Source organism: Stegostoma tigrinum, chromosome 19 (genome assembly GCF_030684315.1).
Source record: "Stegostoma tigrinum isolate sSteTig4 chromosome 19, sSteTig4.hap1, whole genome shotgun sequence".
Classification (NCBI taxonomy): Eukaryota; Metazoa; Chordata; class Chondrichthyes; order Orectolobiformes; family Stegostomatidae; genus Stegostoma; species Stegostoma tigrinum.
In genome coordinates this window covers 9,226,605-9,244,254 of record NC_081372.1, presented here as the reverse complement: position 1 = coordinate 9,244,254, position 17,650 = coordinate 9,226,605, and the positions used below count along the sequence as shown (strand labels likewise).

The following is a 17,650-nucleotide window of genomic DNA, read 5'->3' as shown; positions in this document are numbered from 1 at the left end:
ACGAACTTTCCTTACCTGTATTGGTTATTCCAGCCCCATTAGTTTAAATGGCGCAACTATCACGCAATTTTCTTCTAATGTGAGATTGCACAAAACAGAACTATCACATTATATCAGAACTGACTGTACCACGTATTTATAAATGCTCTACCATTATTTCCTTTGGAATACACTAACATTTTCCACTTTCTGTATTCCTCCCGCTTTGAGTGAGTGTTACATTGGCAGTTTTCCAATCTCCATGACTTTATCAGGGTCTTGGAAGATTACTATCAGTGCATCCACTATCTCAGCAGCTGTTTCCTTTGAAATCCTATGATGCAAACCATCAGATCCAGGAGACCTATTTGCCGATAGCCCCTTGTTTCCGTAATACTTTTTCTTGTTATGATAGTTCCCATGTTTTACTCATTTACTTAAAGTCCTCCATGATTAATGTGCTACTGTTTATTTTATGTACTCATGGTATTTCATGATTTATTCTGTTCTACAATATAACTGCCTTTACAGCACCTGTATATCACTACTCCCACCACTGTCGTCTTTCCCATGTTATTTCTTGTTTCTATCTGTTTGGATTCCGATCAAAGATCATTTCTTGCTACTGTACTTGTTCCATCCTGTACTAGCAATAGCTATTTTATCACCCCTCCCTTGCTGCTTGTCCTTTGAAAAGCTGCATACTGTCAAATGTTTAGTTCCCAGCTTTGATCTCCTTGTAACCATGCCTCCATAATGGCTATAAGGTCTTACCTACTAACCTCTTTGTGCTATTAATTAATTTATTTTGTTCTGAGGACTATACACATTAAAAGGCTATAACTGTTGCCTTTTTACTATTTTATCCACCTTTGATACTCTTAACTGCTGTTTTTTAATGCTTGTGCACTCCATTCCTTTCTGAGTGTCATCTTCAAAATATTTGCCCTACAGTGTTGCAATATGCTTTTGTGACCTATGGATTCCCCTTCCCCTAATTAGTTTAAAGCTCTCCCTACTTATCTAGCTATTTGCTTCTGCAGGACACTGGTACCAGCCAATTGGTCAAATGAAGCCTGTCTAATCTGAACAGTTCCCTTCTACCCCAGTTCTGGTGATGATACCTCAAACTGGAACCCATTCGACCCACACTAATCATTAAGCTTTGCATTTAACTCCTTGACTTAATGTACTTTGGCAGTTTTCACTGATTTGGGTAGTAGTCCTGAGATTATTACCATTGGAAGTTCTGCTAGTAATTCTTCTGTTTATAACTCTTAACGGTTCAAAGCCTTGTGGTAGAACCTCTTTTCCAGTCTTTGCCACCTTTGGAGCTAATGACATTGATACTGAAACTAGATCCCTCTCCTTCATTCTGAGTTCCGCTCCAGTCCTGAGGGACGTCTTTAACCATGGTACCAGAGAGGCAGCTAACTCTTTGGGAGTAATGATTACAGATGCAGAGAACAGTTTCTGCCCCTCTAATTATACTGCCCCTGTTGACTTCTACATTCTTATTTCCTTTCCCTACTTAAATGGCTCCCTGTACAACAGTGTAATGGTTAGTTCAGTCATCCTGCCTGCAGATCCACTCTTATCCCGACAGTTCTCAAGAACTGTTGGATAGTTGCAAGGACAGACATTCTTGAGAACTTCTCTTTAGTCTCCATACCTGTCTTGCCAATGAATGTACTCTTCTGTCCTTGATCACAGAACAAGTTTTAATGAACTAATCTAAGGGATTTGACTGCCCCATGGAGCTAAATAACTTTCCAACTTCCTGGTGTGGCACAATATCTGCAGCTTAGACTCCAGCTCCTCAACTCCAATCTGCAGTAACTTGAACTACAAACACTTGTTACTGACGTGCTCATTGTAGGTTATCGTGGTGTCCAGCAGCTCCCATGTACTACAGCTGCAACACACCACACAAGCTGCCATCCCTATTGTATTTTATTTGTTATTAATTACTTTGGTGCTCTGTATACTGAAAAATCTCCAGTCTTAGCACTTTATAGTTTTTTTTCTTTTTGCTTTTTTTAAAACACCAATATCACTCTCACCTGGACAGAAATCACACGGCTCCAGAATACAATCTAACAAGTTTGTTACCCTAACTAGCCATCTTTCAGAAAAAGAGAAAGAAAAGAGACTTTCAAAATAGAAATACTGTCAGTCCTACTCAACAATCACCAGCTTTCTTTATGCAAAAGCAGTCAAACACCCCTCTGCTTCCTCCATTGCTTAAAATGTTCAACTGTGGCTCTACATTATTGTAAGTCACACTGAGTTGCCTACTTCTGTATATTCCCAACACAGAGGGTCTGTCTGAGTCACTTATTGAGGATCCACTTTCAGGATAAGATGTAGGATCAGAGGTATGCTTTTGAGCCCAAAGTGTCTGCCCTACCAATCAATGAGATCATAGCAAATTGAACACCCCTCAACTCCACCCTTATATTTGCCCTGTCACACTTTATTCCATTAGGCTACTCTTTAAATACATCCCTTAAGAGTCTACCTACCCAAATGTCGCAACTGCAGAATGTGAAGGTACAGATTTCAGTTTAATAATATCTACAAATTCCAATCCTAATTAGGTTAAATTAAAGATTTAGACACATGCCTAGCCAGCAAATGTGCACAGTTTGTCCAAGGAGAGATTTAGAAGCAACAGGTTTGTAGAGGAATGCATGGATAACTGGCAAGACCTGATAGAGAAGAGTCAATCAAGTAAAATGATAGCAGGCAAAAGTAGGAGATAGTATTTGGATTGCTGCAGACCAGAAAGGGTTAATTCAATTCAAGTAGTGCAAGTTATTCCTTCTGTTGTGATCTTGCGGTGGCAAATCATCAGCTGTTTTCAAGATCTTCCAGTTGGAGCATTCCTTGTGCTTATTTTTAGTATGTATGTGCTTTTTTTCATCTTGGAGGGATGAATGGTTAGGAAGCATAGATTTAAGGGAAAGAGCGGTTTAGAAGAGATGTGAAGAATGATTCTTTTTCACCCAGATGATTTTGGGAATCTGGAACTCATTGCCTGTGAATATGGCAGAGGCAGCGCCCCTCATAACATTTAAGAAGAATCTAGATGAGCACGTGCAATGCCAAGGCATACAAGGCGATGGGCCTAATGCTAGAAAATGAGATTAGAATAGTTAAGTGATAGTTTTGACAGGCATAGGCTTGATGGGTTGAAGGGCACTCTTCTGTATGGTAGACCTCTTATGAATTTTTTCAATTAATGAGTATATTTTATATTTGTATGTATTTCATACAAACACGGGAGATGTTGGAGCACTTTGAACAAGAATGACCTAAGTCCTGATAAGTGCTTTTGCTGGAATAAGGAGCTATTTCCCCTTGTGGGCAAAATCCCTAAATGTATTTTTACCAATGAGTAATGAATGAGAGGCATGGTTTCACCAGATTGGCTTTAACACCCTCCTTAACTATAGCACGACTGATGAAATTATTTTGTAGGCCAATTTGGGGAAATGTGAAATGATAACAATCATAACATTTAAAAGATATTTGGACAAATACATAGATAGGAAAGGTTTATAGTGATATAGGTCAATCACAGGCAAATGGAACTAGTTCAGTTCAGGTAATGTGGTTGGCATGGACGAGTTGGGCCAAAGGGCCTTTTTCCATGCTGTATGATTCTAGTTTCAATGCTAGTTTTGACTATGCGTCTTTTTCCATCAATTGAGCCTCTCTCTGTCTTCCAGCCCAGAGCACAAGCTGAAGCTAAAAGTGCCAACAGCCTGAATTATTTTTCTAAGCACTTAGCTCACCCATTTCAGTTTTGTCCCTTCCTCCTCTTGTGCTGGGAAAGCAATTAGAGATTTTCACCACTTCAGGATGTTCTAAGTGCTTTACAGCCAGTCAAGTATGCATTGTCACTGTTGTGATGTAGCTAATGAGGCAAACAATTTGTGCACCGAAAGCCTCTGTAAATAGCAAATTGATAATAGCCAGATCATTTTTTAAAAAAAGCGAGGCCTGGGCACCAGCACAACTATTTCCTTTCTCTCCGAATAGCATCTTGGGATCTTCTTTATCTGCCTGAGAAGACTGGCAGGGTCAATGTTTAATTACTCTTCCAGAAGACTGCACCTCCTCCAATGCAGCACTCCCACAGTAGTACATGTGGGTGTCAGGCTAAGCTCTGGTCACATCCCTGTAATAAGTCTGGAACCCATAACCATCTGATTTGGTAGTGAGAGCACGACATGTGCAATTTCACAGTGCCTGACTTTATTGAAGTCTTAATCCATGTTGAATGTGAACATCATCCGAAAAATAAGTGCCAAGAGATGTGCTGTAATAAATGTTTCAAGATCATTTTAAATTATATAAATCTCTCTCAAGACATGTGATGTTTGGAATGTTGAAAACTTTTGAATTTAAAACCACATCCTTTTCAAACCTCTGATAAATGCCTCGGTTTTAAATGACTTTGCAGTTTATTTTTGTTCAAACCAATTCACTCCAAAAGTGATGTTTAATTAGACAGAATGGCTTTTTAAGAAAAGAATAGGTTTGCCTCCATTTCAATAATCTTCCTACGTCCCTTCTCCTCCCTACTTGGGGACACCATCTCTTACTTATTTCTTAGAGGCTATTTCTTGTCATCTTTGTGTGAAGGGCTTTGAGGTATTTTCTGGATGTGTTATGTGGACATGGATTTGGTCATGCAATCAATATCACTTTTTAAAAAAATATCAGTTATTATCACATGAGTTCTAGGGAAGGGTCAATGAACCCAGAAAGTTTACTCTGATTTCCTTTCACGGATGCTGCCAGATTTGCTGAACTTTTCAAGCAATTTCTGTTTTTGTTTCTGATTTAGAGCATCACAGTTCTTTAGGTTTTTAATCATTACCATGTTGCTGGCTGTGGGACCATACTGTACAAATTGACTGCTGTATTTCCTGCCATTTCACTGTAGCTGTAATTCAAAAGCACTTTATTGGCTCAGCTATTTGAGCTTGTTGTCATGAGAAGTGCTATATGCATGCAAATCTTTCTTTAAAGTTGTTTATTTTACCACCTTGTTGTAGTCTCCAACTATATAGCTATTCCCTGCACTTCCCTTCAGTCTATTGCTACTGAAACCCTCATCTGTACTGCTGTTACTCTCAAGTTTGTTTATTTCAATATTTTCCAGGACAGAATCCCATTATCAAAACTCTGCTATCTTGAGTGTATTCAAAACTCAGGACCTGCATCTTAATTCGGACAATCACCTAATACCCACTGTGTTTCCTGACCTACAGGATCTCTCAGTTTAAACAATGCCTTGAATTTAAAATTCACCCTTGTACTCAAATTATCCGTCTCATCCTTTCCCTCTCTCTGTATCTCCCTCAACCCTACACATTACAGTCTCTGTGTCCCTCTCATTCTGGCTTCTTGAGCACTTCCAATATCTTTCATTCTACAATTGGCAGCTATGCCTTCATCTGCCTGGGTCCTGAACTCTGGAATTTCCTCCTCACTTTGTCTCTCTGTCTAGCTGTCCTCCCTTAAGATACCTCTTAAAGCTAACCTCTTTGATTGTTCTTTCGGTCACCGGTGCTAACTTGGGGATTGGTGCCATTTTATTTTTAAATAATCTTCTGTGAAGAGTCTTGTGACACTTGATCGTATTAAAGAAGCTTTATAAATGCAGATTGTTGATGTATTGTGCCTCATTGTGGTAACAAGTGAGAAATAAGATGCTTCTTGGCCTGCTGTGTTCATCCAGCTCCACGCTTTGTTATCTTGGATTCTCCAGCATCTGCAGTTCCCATTATCTCTGAGAAATAAAGCCCAGTTATTTCCAGAATTGTAAAAGTTTCACTAAGGTTCTTGCAATTCTCCAATTTATTTGATTTTCAGGCTCAGATTGTCAGAAAGCGGAGGCCAGGCTTCTGTACTTAACATGTATTATTATTTATTGCAAATAAATATATCCTGGCTACGGGTAAACAATAATGAGCCATTAACAAATAACATAAGTAATTAAATTGTAACCCCATTTAAATGCCCGCCTGCACACGTACCAATAGATATAAAAAATGGGTATTATGGTTGGAAGGAAAGACTGGAAAGATAGTTCAGTGGGCCCTGTCAGCTGGATTTGCTGAGATGATCTATGTACTCATCAGAATACTGCTTCTCAATCTTCCTTCTGTAGTACCTTTCTCTTGTTTGAAAGAGGCACATGGTGACTGGTGCTGCTTAAAGTTTTTGATTATCATTTAAAAGTCACCGCTTTCACCATCAGGAAGGGGAAAATAAACTGCCAATTTCAGGTTTACTGTAGAGAAAAGAAGCACCTTCTGCCTTTGTGGAGATCCATTTGCTTCTGATTATCTCATTCATACCTGTAAGCTGTTTAACAATTGACAACTAGACTCTTGTTCACAGACTGGGTAGTGTTTTGTCGACAGCCAAAGCTCCATTCGTATCCACCCCTTGGTTCGAGTTTATCTGTACACTCAGCCTCCGCTGTTTGAACCAGTAGCTGTGCAGATCCTAATTATGAGTGTCAAGTGACTTTCTTTTTAAAAAGTGCAGAATCCTTTTGCAATCTTGGCTTTAACACAGTTTTTATTCCGTTCCAGTCCAAAATACGGGAAATGAAAAGGATATGGTCTTTGGGGTCAGACTGAGATACAGTGTTGGGAGTTTGTTGTTTTTATTCATGATACATTATGAAGGCTGTACCGTCTTAGCAGAACTGAACAGGAAACGAAATGAATAATTTCAAGTGTCACTGAAGTTTAGTGAGCTTGTTGACCTAGTTATGTCTGATAAATCTTAACTTTTATCCATGCCGGCAGGAGTGCGAACAGTGTTGAAACTCTTTGCTGCATTGATGAGGTCTGGAAGTGGAGGGAGGGGAGCTTTCCCATTCTGCCTCAAATAGCACTTGAGGGAGGCTTAGTTTTTAATTCCTCTCCCGATGGTGCACTGTTCCCTTGGTTGTACATTGAAGTGTCAGCCTAGATTTTGTGTTGAAAGTCTTTGGAGTGGTACTCAAACCCACAGCCTTCAATCTCAGGCTTAGAGCTCTTTCACTGTGCCATAGCTGACAACTACCAACAGGCTGAGTGTCTGCCCACATCATAGTAAGGGAAGGAGTGGAATAACTGAAACTGATAGTTGTAAAACTGACTTAAGCCCACAACATTTTTTGTGGCCTCTCCCTCAACATGTAGCTTTATAGCAGAATTACAGACAACCTGATCTGGGCAAATTTGCCTGATTTTTAAAAGTTTCCTCTTATTATTTAATTGAAAATGCAGGGACTTTGTTCTGAAGCGTGCCCAGACCATTCCTGGACTTGCCTTAATGAGCTGTGTTGTTTGTAATGGCTTTTTATGCGTTGGATTTTAGTGTGCTTTTGCTTCTGTTTTCACTGTGTAACACTGCACTTGGAGAAGGCACAGTCAGACAGCTTCCCTGTACTGTAGCTAGATTTGGCTTGCGGGTTTCCGGTTGCAGAGGAAGAATTAAGGGTTTTGCAGAGAGGCTGCTCATACGGCCCCAGTGTTGGACACCCGCTGTTGTCAGCAAGTGTATTTTGCAGCAAGCTTTTGAACCTGTTGTTAGTATTGCAAAATTATCAACAGACCCATACTGTTACAACTTTTGGTCAAAACTGTGCTTTCTTGAACCGGGTGCAGAAGTAACGTTGTATAAGGAGCCATGAATTTTTTTTTAAAAAACCTGTTTTGCAGTTATTGTGATCTATAGCACACTGCTTGAAAGGGCAATGGAAATGTATTCAACAGTAACTTTCAAAAGGGAACGTAATAACTATGCAAAGAGGAAGAACACAATTGCAGGGCTGCAGGCCAAGAACATTCAATAGCTGTTTCAAAAAGCCAGTGCAGGCAAGATGGACTGAATGGCTGCCTGTGTGCTATGGTTCTACATAAACCTCTTTCAAACAGCAAATGATCAGTTTTGCTGGTGTTAATTATGCGATAAATATTGCACAGGGCATTCAGAGACGTCTCTTCTAACTCAAAATAGAATCTTTTATGTCCACCAGAGTGTACAGACAAGGTCACATCGAAAAAATATCTCCTGGCAATGCAATAATTTCTTCCTTGTTGCACTGGAGTGCTTTAGTTGACATTCAACTCGTTCTTTTGGAGGAGAGCTCTTTTCTGAGCCAGGGACTAAAATATGTCAAGTACCTGTTATCCAAAAGTTCCTTTACTGGAGCCCAACAAAGGGCTTTGATTCCAACTTTGGACCATCTGATGCCACTCCCTAATGTGTCTTTTGTTTCCCTGCGGTGAATTTGTACTATTTTCTTAATTTATTTGTGTGACACGTGTCACCGGCCGGCTAGAATTTATTGCCTGCTTCTAGTTGCTCTTGAGAAGGTGGTGGTGAGCTGCCGCCTTGAACCCCTGCAGGTTGACATGATGTAGATAGACCCCCAATGCCCTTAGGGATGGAATTCCAGGATTTTGACCCAGCAACAGTGAAGGTACAGCGATATATTTCCAAGTGAGGGTGGTGAGTGGCTTGGAGGGGAACTTGCAGCTGGTGGCGTTCCCATGTATCTGCTGCCCACGTTCTTCTAGACAGAAGTGATTGTGGATTTTGTGGTGCTGTCCAAGGATCTTTGGTGAATTTTTGCTGTATATCTTATAGATAGTACACACTACTGTGACTGAGCATTGGTGGTGGAGGAAGTCGATATTTGTGGATGTGTTGCCAATCAAGTGGGCTGCTTTGTCCTGAACTATTGTAGTGCTGTGTTGCGAGGGTGTACACGCTGTTATTTTATCAATGTTATTATTGGACATGTCAGATCCCAGACTGGGACATGGGAACAGAAGTAGCCATTCAGCCTCTCGAGTCTATTCTGCAGTTCACTGAGATGATGGCTGATCTGTGGCCTAACTCATTTTTCTGGCTTTGGCCCATACCCCTTAATACCTTTTGTTTGATAAAACTTTATCCATTTCAGATTTAAGAGTAACAACTGATTTAGTATCAGCTGCCCTTTGTGGAAGAGAGTTCTGAACCTCCGTGTGTTGAATTGCTTCTTAGATCAAGTTTTGTTTGCTTTTAACAAGGCAGTCACTCACAAAAGCAAATGCACGCCACCGTTGCAGGTTTTGTTTTAACAGTGAAAACAGAAGTTTACTAAACCAAAAGGAATGAAGATAAAATAGAATAAACCAAGCTATTTGCTTATGACACTAATTTAAAGATTTGGCATAGTGAAAGTATAATCCCATTAATCCCAAAGAGACACGTACAAATTTTAAACCAAAAATCCACTTCTAAAAAACAAAATTCTGACACTTGGAAAGGCTTATGGTAAGTGTGACTTTAACTCTAGGATAGGAAATGCTGGTAGCTGCTTCCTGGAGCTTTTAGGTACCTGACCTTCAATATGCTTAGTTTCGAGTAACCTCTTCAGGATTTTATGCCAACACTTTTGGTTGGGGACTATTGCTTACTCCTTTTTCCGAAGGAATCTACCTGTGACCCGGCATGGCTTGGTAGAGCAGTTGTACAAAGGGACAGAAACTGGTGACCACAAATAAAAAATCTGATCCCAGTGCATTCACTGTCTTGTGGCGTACCTTTAATGAGTGGATGTAACTTTGGTGGATGTGGTATGTGGAGACATACAAGGCTGTGGGCTAACAGTTGGAAAATGGGATTAGAATTGTTTTTGACCAATATATACTTAGTGAGCCAAAGGGCCCCCTTCTGTGCTATAGACCTCTATAACTTAGTGACTATATTCTTCCCTTGTCGGGAGCATTACTGTATACAACCATCCCCATCCAAGAACTGTCCAGGGTACAGCAAACATTAACCAACACCTATGGGACTACGAATGTGGCGGTTGATCAAATATTCCAATTGATCAAGAGGTCCACATAATCAATGTAAAATTATACACTAATAGAAACCTAATGCAGGAAGCATGTGCATCACTGTTATACTTTATTTATGGCATAAATCACTTAAATAATAATGCAATTTTTCCTGAAATAAAACTTACCCACAGAGAGCCTTCTCACTCGCACCGTCAACTAACTAATTGGACATAGCGATAATACGATGAATTTCCGCTATTTCGGGTGTATGATTTTTGCCGGTTTATTGAGAGTGCTGGTTAAACAAAGTTTGCAGTAAAACTAATACCAGTCTGTCCTCCTAAGCTGTGGTCAGTTCCCCGAAGCTTAAAAACACCTAAGTCTAGAAATCTCTAACAGACGTTAAAGCATATTGCTTTAGCCAAGTCAAAAAACATTTTAAAATGAACAAAGCCTGTTAGTGCTGTCAAAGTAGCTTTCTCAAGCTGCTGGAAAAGAAATCACATGGCTACAGAAATAATTATAAGCTAATAAATAACTTCCAACACACAGAAAACTCCTACTTAAATTATTGAAAAAAAATGCAGTTTATATTACAATACCCACTGGACTATTAATTTAGACAATCAATTTCCCATTGTTTAGGATAGAATGGAGCATAGCATTGGTCTTGGTCTTGATTTCAGTGTCCCCAAAAAACATAATCTTCATGAAACATGTCAGATCTTGAGGGTACTTGATACAGTGCTTATTTGGAGGATATTTCTTGTATAAGTGGATCTGACAGTTCAAGGATCAGATTGAGATGAAGAGAAACATTTACTTTGGCTGGGTTTTTTGTATGTGACATTCTCTTAGCAGTAGCCTAAGCTTTTAAGTTTTTTTCAAGGCTGAGGCAGGTAGAATTTTGATAGACAATGTTTACGGAGTGCAGTCAGGAAAACAGAGCTGAAATCAGCTCTGATCTTATTGAATGGTGGAGAGGCTCTAATAGCCAAACCTTGCTCCTAACTCCAGTGCAGCCTCTTAGTCCCAACAATTTGTAACTCATCTGGAGGCTGCAAGCACATAAAAAAGAGCAACTATTGGCATGACTGTCCTGTATCGTCAAAGAAGCATCAGCTTGCAATGTAGTATTATTACAACAAGACTCAAGTGGAATGAAAGGGAGAGCTGACACCAGGCATGGCTGTATTCAGTGTAGAATCATAGAATCCCTACAGTGCAGAGACAGGTCATTTGGGCCCATCAAGCCTGCACTGACCCTCTGAAGAGCGTCCTACCTGGACTCACCCACTAAGCCTGTATTTACCATGGCACATCTTTGGACTGTGGGAGGAAACCGGAATACTTGGATGAAACTTGCACAGATACAGGGAGAACTCATTTACCTCACAGCTATTGTTGGGACGTTACTGGTCTTAATGACTGCTAAATTTATCTGCACAAATGTCACTACAAGTCAAAGCTAATGGGTTGCATAAAGTAGTTTGTCTCAATGAAGTTCTTTACTCTTTGATGAGATGTTTGTATCAGTGGGAAGGTGGCACTTGATGATCCCTAAGTGCCCTTGATAGTGGCTTGGTAGGCCATTTTGAAGGACAGTTAAGAGTCAGATGTCTTGTTGTGGGTCCGGAGTCACATGTGGGCTGGACCATGGAAAGATTACAGTAAGGACTCTTACTGAAGCATGAGGGCTTTGTACAACAATCAGCAATGGTTTCATGGTCATCATCACTGAAACTACCTTTCATTTCAAGATTACATAAATTGAATTTAAATTCTACCAGCTGCTGCATTGGGCTTTGAATCCATGTCTATAGACCATTAACCTGGACGGTTGAATTACTAGGCTAGCGACACTACCACTACAGCACCATCTCAATTGTAATGGTTGTGATGAGAGATTTTGGCAATTAGCTTTGCTGAAGACTCATGCAAGCTATCTTTTGGCGTTTCTAGTTTACTGCAGAGATTGTTTTTAATTTGATGGTTGTAAAATGCTTTGTTCTGACACCCTGAAGGATTCTTTTTAACTGCAATTTATTTCTTCCTGGAGTAATAAAAATAATTGCTGATTGAAATATGAACAATCCTGTATAATGTATAATAACATAAATCTCCTGTGAGTGGTCAGATATGTGGTTTTTCCCCTGCGTTTCCACTAGTGTCAGCTTCTGAGGTGAAAGTTGGGCAAAGTTCTGAGAAGGAAACCATAGAATCACTACGTGTAGAAGCAGGCATTTGGCCCATCAAATCCATACCAACCCTCCAAAGAATATTCCTCCCAGACCCAACCCCTCACCCTATCCCTCTTTCCCTGCATTTTCCATGGCTAATGCAGCTGGCCCGCACATCACTGGATGCTATGGCTAATTTTGCACGGCCAATCCATCTAAAGCCTGCACATCTTTGGACTGTAGGAGGAAACCCATGCAGACACGGGGGGTGACTGTGCAAACTCCATGCAGACAGTTACCTGAGGCTGGAATCAAGCCTGGGCCCCTGGTGCTGAGGCAGCAGTGCTAACCACCATGCGTGCTGCCCTCATAGAAAATAGGTTGCATATACACTGTCAGAGATCTATCTGGTTGTATGATCACCTGTTATACCTGAGAGGTGGGGGAAAATGTAATGTAGCTGAATATAATGATTAAGGACCGTGAGAAAGATTGGTTTCAAAGATTGTTGCTATTGTTCCCTCTTATTAGAGGCCTAGAGCCCAGATGGGATGGCCTAAATCTGTAACGCTGGATGAATATTAATGCTTTGCATTCCCTCCCTTAGGTCCTATGGCAGTGTATTCAAAGCCATTCATAAAGAATCAGGCCAAGTGGTCGCTATCAAGCAGGTCCCAGTGGAATCGGACCTGCAGGAGATTATCAAAGAGATTTCCATCATGCAGCAGTGTGACAGGTAAGACGAAAAGAAGCCAGTGGTCGGACCCTGATTGATAGTTTTTTAAATGTAAAATTTAACTACAGTGACGCTGCACAACAAGAGATTTTGTTCTGAGGGGACAAAAAGAAATGCGACAAACTTGTCTTGATCAGCTGTGTCGTGTCAGTTGTTTCCTTGTTTTCACAGTTCCATGTGAATCACAGAAACAGGGAGTAGGCCACTGAACCCATTGAGCCTACCCTACCCTGCCGTGCATGTGACCATAGATTATTACATACTTCAATGCCTCTTATCCACACCATCCCCATGACCATATACACCACTGCAATTCAGAAATCTATCAATCTCCACCTTAAACATACTGAAGGACTGAGCCCCCACGGCTCTTCATGGTAGAGAATTCCAAAGGCTTACAACCCTCTGGATAAAAATATTTCTCCACATCTATTTCCCCTTATTTCTTAATTAAGTAGCATTCCCCTTATTTTTATATTATGCCCACTTGGTTCTAAACTCCTCCACCAAGGGATACATCTTATCTGCATGTGTCCTGTCTGACCCTTTAGTATTTTGTAGGTTTTGAAACACAAGAGAATACAGGCCCGATCTTGATCTCTCTTTGTAGGACAACCCCATCAATCCTGGTAGCAAGCCTGATGAGACTTCATTGCACTCCCTCAATGGTAGAAATGTGTTTTCTGAGATAAGGAGACCAAAACTGCACTTTGAAATGCAGTCTAGCCAAGTTTTTACAGAATTGAAGCAAGACTTCACTGCTCCTGTGCTCAGAAAATGTGACTTTGGAATGTAAGAGATACAAGCATAAGTAGGCTGTTTGGCCCTTAAAGTCTGTTCTACCATTTAACTTGGTCATGGTTAGTCATTTGCCTCAATGCCATGGTCTAGACTAGATTTAGAATTGGCTATTTCTATCACTTTTTCAGACTGTCACATGCTGTGAAGCACTTTGCCCTAGCGTCCTGAGTCCATGAATTGGCACAGAACTGACAGTGTTGGGAACTTTTTGGGATTGGAATAGTTAGGTTTTTGAATGGTATAGACACAAAGGGCTGTAGGACCCTTGAAGAATGTTAATTTATATTCCAAAACATAAAACAAAAATGGCAATTTTTTTGTTTGGATTGTGTGTTGTCTATCCCCAAATGTGTTGGAGTAAGCCTCTGGAGTAAATTGCCAGGGAAGACCCTTAAAGCACAACGTGGAAAGGTTTGAGAGATATTGGATGAGTTTTATTGGAACCCATCTTTCAGATGGCCCATGTGTGCAGATTTGTATGGTTCTTAAATATCCCATGATGTTATTTAACAAATCATTCAACCTATATCACCAATACTGGATTAACTGCTCATTCACCTCACAGCTGTTGCTGGGACATTACTGGTCTTAATGACAGCTAAATTTATCTACACAAGAGTTACGACAAGCCAAAACTAATGGGTTGCATGAAGCTGTTTGTTTCCAGGCAGTTCTTTATTCTTTGAGATGTTGGTGACAGTGGCAAGGTGGCACTTGTTCACAATTCATAATTGCCCTTAATAGTTGCTTGCTAGGCTATTTTGAAGGACAGTTAAGAGTCAGAAGTCTTGCTGTGGGTCTGGAGTCATGTGTGGGCTAGACCATGGAAGGATTATGGATTTCTTCTACAGATTGTTAGTGAACCATGAGGGCTTTGTACAGCAAACAGTTATGATTTCAGGGTCACCGTCGCTGAAACTACCTTTCATTTCAAAATTAGATAATTGGAATTTAAATTCCACCAGCTGCTGCATTGGACTTTGAATCTAGGTCTATAGAGCATTAACCTGGTCCTCTGAATTACTAGGCTAGTGACACTACTACTACACCACCATCTCAATTGTAGTGGTTGTGTTGAGAGATTGAGTAATTAGGTCTACTGACTCTTCACTGTACTAATTATTCTTTTGTTCTATATAGAATCCTAGGACTTTAACAATCTTTCTCTTTCTCCACAGCCCTCATGTGGTTAAGTATTATGGAAGTTATTTTAAGAACACAGACCTGTGGATAGTCATGGAATACTGTGGAGCTGGTTCAGTATCAGATCTTATTCGAATAAGGAATAAAACGGTAATTCCCCATATCTGCCTCTATCCCAGCAGAATAAGGATTACATCCCTGCTGTTTATAAGTAGGATCTGTACTATTCCAAGTTTATCACACTGTTATTACAAAGATAAATAACATTGAATTAGTCAATGTCATAGTTTATGGTTGGATTGAACTTTCTGCTATATTGCCTCATCTAACCCTTCCAATGTAATCCTCTGTTCCCTTCTCCCTGAAATGCTTGTCAGGCCTCCTATTAAACATCATTGGTTTAGACATTGTTCTGTCTATGTTATTTAAAGCAGGCGATGTGAAAGATAAATCACAGGCAAAAGAGGCATTGTGTTCCTTTCATTTAGGATAAATATTGAAATACACGCCAGATGAATTGACTTTACCCTTGATGCAAAATCCATGGTTTGTGGGGGAGATGTTGATAACTGTTACTCCCGCTTCAATAGGCTCTGTGTTCATTTGATCAGAAATAAATTAGCCTCCCTCCGACAATAGCACATGATCAAAACCAAACTAATGACCCACACTGTTCATAGTTTTTCAGTTGCAGCTGTGTATTTCACTAAGAGCTGGGAGAAAATTATGTTCTGCGTGCATGAATAGTAATCTTACTTTGATAACCATGCTTGCATTTGGACCAGTTACTCTGTAAACAAGGCAACAGGTTTCTGAATGAAGAGATTTCCAGGGTGTTGCTGAGCAGTTTTAGTCTCCAAGAAGTTAGCTGGCTGTTCAGTTTGAAACCATGTTGTAAACAGAGTAAATATTGACACCTGGCCAATAATATTTGTACGTGTGCAGTGTCAATCTTGTGTTGTATTGATGTGCAATATGTTGTGAATTCTGAATTTAACCATGCAGCAATTTAATGCTGTCAGTCCACAGCCTGACGTTGTCAAACCATAGATAACAAGATGTAGAGCTGGATGAACACAGCAGGCCAAGCAGCATCATAGGAGCAGGATAGCTGATATCTCGGGCCTAGACCCTTCTTCATACTCCTCTGTTAGTTGCACATCCAGTGTAACAGAACATAGCTAGCTCTGCACATGGATGCTTTCTCACACTCCATCCCAAAGGCTTTGCTAATTTGTTAGTCAATGTTATGAGCCGTTTGAGGAGTGATTAAGCTCCCCGTTTTTTAACATTCTAATGATCACAACAAAGATTTTTAAGTTATTTTTGGCATATAGCTGTGTAGGATTTTAATGAAAGAATGGTCTCTTGATCAAAATCAGGGAGTCAGTTATAGGTTTCTTCTGTCGAAAGAAAGGGGAATTTTATTATTTGCTCTGAGAAGAATAATAAAATATGGCATCAAGCAGACTTACAGACACGAATATAAAGTTTAAAAAAGGGAAGAGTATCTTATGTAAAAAAAAAAGTTTTGAAATATCCTTGAGGTGTCTTAATCTGCGACAGTGATTGTTTGACTTGTGTATCTTCTGCCATCATGAAGTCTGTTGATATCTTTGACCCGTTGGCAAGGCAGTGATACTGATATGCTTTTCATCAGCAGCTGTCTTTTGAACGGGTGAAAGAAACAGGAAGAGAGCATGCCTTCCAAGTTCTGTTGTCTCAAATCCATCAATCACTGTCCCGCTCACTGTCTCTCTTTTGCTTCCCCACCACTCTCACTCTCTCTGTTTTTCTCTCTCTCTCTCCGTCTCTCTGTTTTTTTTCGTGCTCTCTCTCGCTCTCTCTCGCTCTCTCTCGCTCTCTCTCGCTCTCTCTCGCTCTCTCTCGCTCTCTCTCGCTCTCTCTCGCTCTCTCTCGCTCTCTGTCGCTCTCTCTCGCTCTCTCTCGCTCTCTGTCGCTCTCTGTCGCTCTCTGTCGCTCTCTGTCGCTCTCTGTCGCTCTCTGTCGCTCTCTGTCGCTCTCTGTCGCTCTCTGTCGCTCTCTCTCGCGCTCTTTCTCTCTCTCTCTCTCTCTCTCTCTCTCCCCCTGTTTCTCTCTCCTTCCCGCCCTCTCTCATGTTAAACTAGGTTTGCCAGTTTGCTTTTGCTTCCTTAATCCTAGGCCAGCATTTATTGCCCTTGAGAAAGTGGCAGTGAGATGCTTTTGACAGTTGGAGTCCATTGTGGTGTAGGTTTGCTCACAGTGCAGTTAGGGAAGGAGTTCCAGGATTTTGACCTAGTGACATCGAAAATCAGTGTGTTGGTCGATTACCATTAGATTTCAGTTCTTTTGTCAGACCTTATAGCAGTGATATACAACTGACATGCGATATTTCATCAGGCTTTTAACAGTCTACGATGTTGCTGGCATTGCAAGTTGAGGATGTCATTTTCCCTATAGGACATTAGAAAGCGAGAAAAATTTTTAATGGCAACCAACAATGGCTTCATGGTCAATGTTACTATTTTCAAATTTTCCCAACTGCTTATTAATTGAACTCTGATTTCTCCATCTACCTTAGTGGGATTTGAACCCATGTCCATGGATCACTAGTATAGGTAGGTCTGTGGATTTCTTGTCCAGTGACAAAACTACTACAGCAGCTTACCCACCCCACCCCACCCTAAATATGCAGTCAACTTTCATTCTGTGAACTTGTAGAAAGGTGTGAATCAAACACAAAATACAGATCAGAGTTTCAGTACCTTTTTATAAGGATAACTTTATCTCAGACTGATTTGGTGATGTAGTGGACAGTCAGGAAGATTAGCTCAGTACAGCGGGACCTTGATCAGATGGGCCAAGGAGTCAAGGATGGAGTTTATTTCAGGTAACCGTGAGGTGTTGCATTTTGGAAAGGTAAATCAGGGCAGGAATTATAGAATTAATGGTGGGGTCCTGGGGAGTGTTTCCAA

General features: G+C 40.5%; 1 protein-coding gene across 2 annotated transcripts in view; it reads left to right on the top strand.

Moving 5' to 3' along the window:
- The window catches only part of LOC125461588 (serine/threonine-protein kinase 3/4), a 152,003-nt gene that overhangs the window by 29,511 nt on the left and 104,842 nt on the right, over positions 1-17,650 (top strand). For both annotated transcript variants that reach the window (XM_059652731.1, XM_059652732.1), the window contains exons 3-4: positions 12,621-12,749; positions 14,729-14,843. In XM_059652731.1, the coding sequence (XP_059508714.1) occupies positions 12,621-12,749; positions 14,729-14,843 (244 nt within the window). The remainder of the gene's footprint in view (positions 1-12,620; positions 12,750-14,728; positions 14,844-17,650) is intronic.